Source organism: Helicoverpa armigera, chromosome 16 (assembly GCF_030705265.1).
Source record: "Helicoverpa armigera isolate CAAS_96S chromosome 16, ASM3070526v1, whole genome shotgun sequence".
Classification (NCBI taxonomy): domain Eukaryota; kingdom Metazoa; phylum Arthropoda; class Insecta; order Lepidoptera; family Noctuidae; genus Helicoverpa; species Helicoverpa armigera.
The window spans coordinates 5482969-5489522 of record NC_087135.1 but is presented as its reverse complement, the minus strand read 5'-3'; the positions used below and the strand labels follow the sequence as shown (position 1 = coordinate 5489522).

Genomic DNA, 6554 nt, shown 5'->3' with positions numbered 1-6554 from the left:
ATTAAAAGCTCATATTAGGAAGTAACATTATACCTTTTGATTCTCATGGTTTTACTTCCTCCTTTGCTTACACTAAAAATTTCCTTTTTTATTTATTTATTTATCAGCAAAATCATCGTCGATACATTTGATGCTTTCTGCCCTTAGTGTTTCTTCAGAATCATCAGATAATATTACCTTTATACGTAACCTTTTGTTTCTCACTTTTGGGTCAGGTCCTTCAATAATCACTTATTGCGTTACATTATGTAATATAAAAGACCCCAATATATTCAAATTACCAAGATTATCCCAATACGATTCTAATTATTATACACGCATACATTGCTGGTTTTACATTACTCTGTCGAAAATATAACTTGAAAGGCCTTCTATGTAAATCGTTAGCGTGCACACGACACTTACGTTCGTAAGAATTTTAATCATGTAGAATACCAGAGTAAGCGGACGATATCGCTCTCAAGAGTAGACAAGCGTAGTTGCGCGTGCGCCGCGTAGGAGGCGAGCGGTCCGCAAGCGGCTGGCATACACCTTGGATACGATGTGATTTAATTTACTGTACCACATCAAATGATACTAAGACCACCGTATCGCGACGCAGTTAGCAAACATGGAATGTTACACATCGGATAGCTGTGACAGTGACACCAGGGAGCAGAAAACCCTCGATTTGTCGAATCAACTATTGGAAACGCTCAGTCTATCATCGGAACTAAAAAGCATTGTTGACGAGAAGGATTGCGCAGAAAATTATGAGATTATACTCCTCTACAACAATAGGATAAAGGCACTGCCTGAGACGATAAACAGGTTTAGCAACTTGAAGATATTGGATGTGAGCAACAACAGGCTGACGACACTACCCGATATCTTCAAACATTGTCAGCTAACTTCGCTGATAGCAAAACATAATCAACTCACCAATGAATCACTTCCCAAATCGTTTTTAAGCAATAAGAATTCGCTACGAGAGCTCAACTTGAGCGGAAACCAGCTGAATTTCTTCCCAGAGCAAGTTTTAGATATAATATCTCTTAGATACCTTTACTTAGGTGGCAACAATATAGTCAACATACCAAAGGACATATGGAAACTGAACAGGTGAATAATATGCCTACATTCTCATTTTATTAATGTTTATTTTGTTTAAAGATGTTTCCGTTATAGTTACGCGTTAACCGTAACATTTAGTCACATAGTTGTACAGGTGCGATAATCGATTTATCATCTACAATGCACACTACGCTTAATAATAACATTGGTGAATTTATAAACATTATACATTGAACTTCTTTGTCTAATCAATCACCTACGTACGGGTCATTGTGGATAGGTGTATATTTAACAGTGACGACATTCGTTTAAACAAAATACCGGTCAACTCGTTAGTTAAGCACTTAATTAATGCTCCAAATTACGGTTTTAATCGCTATTTTAAATGGCTATCGCCCGTTGCGAACTAACTGCCTTCTTACTTCTCTGTGTATGTAGATAACATCCTGTTTTGGATGATACCTTGCACTCAGCTCTGTGAGTTAGAGACTGTAGGTAACTTAGGTCTGCAACCTGCTAGGGTCGTTATTAAATTCAGTATAACGACGGTCTAACGAATTAATATACTTGTATCTATGTTGTATAAATCCTGGGCATAGTACCTTCCTCGAAATCAACTTCCTATCCGAGACGTTGTAGCTTTATACGTTACAATTACTTTTTTATGTTGTCAAGTTTTGTATCTACACGCACCCTAATTTTATTTAAAAAAAACATTCACTAGAATCATGATATATTTACAAATAATTCCCTATTATCTCTGGCTCTGCGTCGTCGACAGCAATTTCGCATATCATGTCAGACCTGATAATATAATTTTCGTTATCAGTCGGTTCAAACAGACAAACACTACAGTTTCTCTGGGTATCAAAATGCTGTATCATGCCATTATGTGCTAAATGATAGCGCTACATCTCTGCCAACTGACGACGTAGATAAAATATGGGTAGGTATTGAGTTGTTATCGTTTATTTAGTGGCTCTGGCTAGACGGTACAAAAATATTGGAAGTGAAGATATTTTTAAGCTAATGCGTAGGTAGGTGCTACATGTTGTAGAGTACGTACACGGGTAAATACTTATCCGTGTCAACTAGATATTGCTATCATAGGTAATCGGTACAGGTTGTTCCTAGGTAGGTACCACAGAGCTGCTGCAATTCAATAAACTGCAGAAGATTAGCTTTATTGCGCCGTATTTTTTCTCGCATCAGTACCTAAGTATCTGTATAGATACCTAGCTTTGTTGGGAGTTTTTCGTCAGAGAATGCTTGGACACAGCTTGGATACATTTCTATCAATAAACGGCACAATACTTATCCACTCGGTCTTATTAATAATCATAGTTTAGGTAAAATTAAGGACTAAGAAAGGAAAAGCCGTAAATTTTTGTAGGTTTCAACATGGACTAATTTTAGCCAGCCGTGGTTATTAACTGAGGGGGACTTAATTGCATCACCTGTCGATCTTAATCTAAAAGTATCGACACTCATTGTTAAAGTCAATTTTGTAAGAATTTGACGTACATACATACGTAACTAAGAAAATTTCAAGGTTGCTTGTTGCAACAACCGTGTGTGAAATAATATCACCAAAACTGGTCATGTGTTTGTGTGCATTGCTTTGCTTGCAGGGGCCTCGAAAATAGGATTTATATGGTCACTCACTGAGTAGATCTAATCATAACAATATTTCTAAGTAAAAGACCCAACGTGTGACTGGGTTAGTTAGGTTTGCGAGCCTTGCTTTGGTTGTAGGAGCCTCAAAAATACATAGAAGCTTTATTTGGTCACCTAAGTACTGCGTAGATTTAAGTGGTAATGGTAATATTTTTAAGTAAAAGACCCGCCAACGGGAGTATGATATAGGTAGTTGGGTTGGCCAAACAAGGGCCCAATGGCCCCTACCAATACTTCCTTGTTATCTTGGTTAAAATATGTGTATGGGATGCGTAGTCCCCATAATTTCTAATGGATGTTTTCCCTTACAGTTTACAGATTTTATCATTAGGAGGTAATCAAATTACCGAAGTTCCTGAGTCTGTCGGACACCTGACGGGGCTTCAAGCTTTAGTTTTGAGCGACAACCTTATAGAACAACTACCAGCGAGCATAGCTAGATTGAATCAACTGCGATCTTTGTTGATCCACAAGAACAGGCTCAAGACTTTGCCTACACAGATAATTAAATTAAAATGTTTGGCGGAAGTAAGTATGGAACTACGCGCCATTTTTAAATTATAATAGGAACACATCTTTTTGAATGAATTTCTAGAGTCCAGTGATCCCTGTAATGCTATTGTTAACGTAGGTATCTAAGTAGGTACATACCTATGGGACGAGTCATCTGTATAGGTAGGTATGTCTATTGTTCGACGAAACGTTTTACCTATTTTAATAGGGCGTAGGCTTATTGTTGTAAGGAATGCGCTTACCTATTCCCATAAGTTACTATCTATGGTCATAACTGGGAAATTATTCTGTATAAATAACTAATATTAAAAACACTGCGAGTGTTTAAGTTAATATCGAACGTGTTCTATAACAACAGGTGACTCACTAAATACATAAGTAATTTTACTTAAATTATACCGACACAATGAAGTTGTTAATTTATAATGAATATGCATGTGTCTACTTTGTATGTGGGTTTTTAATACATATGTGCTACTTTATAACTAAGTTGTTAAACATACGAACGTATTGTTGCTTATGCTTAGCTACTGATTTGCTAGCTGCTTTCGTTACTTGATGTCTGAAGTAGACAATCCTATGGGCCCCATATTTATGTGCCACATCATAGATGCTTGAGCTCTGTTTTTTTTGCGAACCGTACTTACAACCATCAACTTTGGCGATAACTGTACTTCTTTACTGATACAAACTGAGTAGGCATAAAGTAATTAGTAGGTTAGGTACCACAATCAGTATAAAGTATCTAATAATTTACAGCTGAGTCTCCGCGACAACCCCCTAGTAGTGAGGTTCGTCAGAGACATGACTTTGCAACCGCCATCTTTGTTGGAACTGGCTGGGCGTACCATCAAGCTACATGAGATCCCCATAATACCTGGAGAAGTACCTCTCACCCTGATGAGATACCTTGGAGCTGCTCAATGTTGTGTCAATCCTAAATGCAAAGGTAGTTGTTATATCTTACTTCTAATTACTTCTATAGGAGACACGAAAATGAAGAGGTTTTTTTCATTTGTTTCATATTCTCAGATTGAATGTTCCTGAATTTATAATATTGATTAGTACCTAACAAAATAATTGTAGGTATTTCAGAGTCAATATTGAGGCTATGACGCCCGACGGCCATCCAAAGACAGGCTGCCTATAAATAGTCACAGTAGCGTATATTGCCGACCGGTGATCACACGAGCAATTTATTTTATTGGTGCAATTTTCCAATTGACTGTTCAAAGCAGTTGTGCCAAAGGATTGGTAACCATTTTTTGTAACACACTAATTCTACTTACAGGCGTCTTTTTCGACAACCGCGTGGAGCACATCAAGTTCGTCGATTTTTGTGGCAAATACCGCATTCCACTACTGCAGTACCTATGCAGCTCAAAGTGCATTACAGGAAGCTGGGAGAGTCGTGAGGTGGACAGCAATCCTCATCCTCACATGATGAGGAAAGTTCTTCTGGGCTGACTATAACAGCTTTGGTCTATTTCATCTCTGGCCCACTGTAATCTTATTTACATAGTACCTTTACCTAAGCTACACTTACATACGTAAACAAGTTCAAAAATAAAAACTATGAAGAAATGTAATTAGCATAATGCATGATATGTCTTAAAAATATGTATTATTCCAAAGTCTGTTTACACTTTTTATGTGCTGTGTAAAAATGGCTAGAGAGACATAGATAAGAAATATGATGAAATATCGTAATTTTAACATTTTGCATATTTGTAATTAATCACTGTCTAAAATTGTACCTTATAAAATATTTTTTGTTATTAAATTGTTATTGTTAACCTATTCAGCTAACAACTTTTGATATTGATTAAATTAGTACCAAAGTTCAATGGTCTTCTAGACTCACAATATTTGTAACTAATATTTTTCATGTTTACTGCTTTTAACCATCAATGTCGGTTTTTTTCAATAATGCTATATATTTACTGGTAATAAAATATGGGGACCATGATTAACATATCATATAGACTTAGGTACTTGTATGTGCCAATATTATGTGATAAATACTTTAGTAAACAGTTATTTTGAAATAAAAGTTTATTTTTAAATAACTAACTTTAATTACACTTTTACCTACAAATGTTATAATTTAATTATTTTCTTGTAAAAATTTCCTTCTTTCTTCTTTGCCTCTCAATATGGCAGCTTTGAATAATTTGCAGTACAGTTCAATGGCAGCGGGAGTATCATCATTACCAGGTACTGGATAAGTGATCAGGTTAGGATTACAGTTTGTGTCTACAACACCAATTGTAGGTATCAGCATTTTAGCACTGTCTCTAACAGCTGTATGCTGGTTCAAAATATTATTCTGTGTGTTCAAAAATATGCACAAATCGGGCAACCTTGTCACAGCCCCGAACTGGTGGTTAGCATTGGTGAATATACCACCCCTCCAAAATCTGGTGTGAGCATATTCTCCACATTCTTGAGCAGTTTTCTCAACCAAGTGTGCATTTAAGGCATTTCTGTTAAAGAAACAGATAATCCCTCCTCTATAGGCAATATGAGCTGTTAAGTTGAGAGCTTTTCTTAAATGTTCTGCAGTTATGTCTAAATCAAATATTAAATGGCCAAGTCTGGATCCATAGATATAAGGCCTCATGTAATCGTTAAGTGAACCTTCCTTATGCCCATAGTGCACTCTTGCTTCAAATAAATCTTTGACTGTGAATAGATTGTGAACGCTGAAATAATCTGGATGGTCCAAAATTTGTTTTGTAGCTGTTTGGTCTGAAATGGAAATAGTTTGATGTGTCAGGGCAAAATCATGCTTTAATATTTAGCAACTAAATTGATAAAATTGCAGAACTTATAGATACTTAAGAGTAATTTATTAGTATTTTATTTTGCTTTAATTTGCAAATTACCTTCACTGACAGGAGATGCAACAGGTTCTGTGGCAGTTGAATTGTATCGTAACAGTGGCACGGTACGCCTGAGGGCGCGATGTTCTGTAAATTAAGTTTATGGGGTGTTGACTTAGGTAGTTTAAAGGATTTTTGTAAAAATAGTAAAACAAAATAATATGTAACTCAATTTTTATATCAATAACGTTTTTATGAGTTAGACATACTTATGCAGCTGGAGAACATATTGCAGTTCGTTTAACTGTAGTTTAATTGTTACACTATAATTAGTTTTCTCGTTTAATTCATAAGCTTTTATGATAAAAAAAACATTAATATTAACCAAATCTGACAGCTGAAATGCACTGCAAAAGAGGTTATGCATAGAGTATAGTATTTTAGAGACGTACAATGTAAAATGATGATTACATTATTGTCTATGCA

At 35.8% G+C, this 6554-nt stretch overlaps 2 protein-coding genes across 2 annotated transcripts; one reads left to right on the top strand and one right to left on the bottom strand.

Annotated features, from left to right (window-relative positions):
• The first annotated feature begins 447 nt into the window (after window positions 1–447).
• On the top strand, window positions 448–5312 carry LOC110384466 (leucine-rich repeat-containing protein 58). Its single transcript, XM_021345755.3, has 4 exons — window positions 448–1101; window positions 3042–3258; window positions 4003–4192; window positions 4535–5312. The coding sequence occupies exons 1-4, from the start codon at window positions 611–613 to the stop codon at window positions 4708–4710; spliced, it is 1074 nt and encodes a 357-aa protein (XP_021201430.1). The 5' UTR covers window positions 448–610; the 3' UTR covers window positions 4711–5312.
• On the bottom strand, window positions 5281–6503 carry LOC110384468 (small ribosomal subunit protein uS2m). The gene is made up of 3 exons (XM_021345757.3): window positions 6338–6503; window positions 6132–6215; window positions 5281–5994 (listed from the first exon to the last, which is right to left on the bottom strand). Exons 1-3 carry the CDS (start codon window positions 6354–6356, stop codon window positions 5351–5353), a joined length of 747 nt encoding a protein of 248 aa, XP_021201432.3. The 5' UTR covers window positions 6357–6503; the 3' UTR covers window positions 5281–5350.
• Between the last annotated feature and the right edge of the window lie 51 nt (window positions 6504–6554).

Bases quoted from the DNA above. Each gene is read 5' to 3' on its own strand.
- LOC110384468 (XM_021345757.3), bottom strand. The intron at 5,995-6,131 runs GTAATTTGCAAA...TTTCCATTTCAG, and splicing joins TGCATCTCCTGTCAGTGAAG to ACCAAACAGCTACAAAACAA.
- LOC110384466 (XM_021345755.3), top strand. From the start codon at position 611: ATGGAATGTTACACATCGGATAGCTGTGACAGTGACACCAGGGAGCAG. The intron at 1,102-3,041 runs GTGAATAATATG...TTTCCCTTACAG, and splicing joins GACATATGGAAACTGAACAG to TTTACAGATTTTATCATTAG. The intron at 3,259-4,002 runs GTAAGTATGGAA...AATAATTTACAG, and splicing joins AATTAAAATGTTTGGCGGAA to CTGAGTCTCCGCGACAACCC.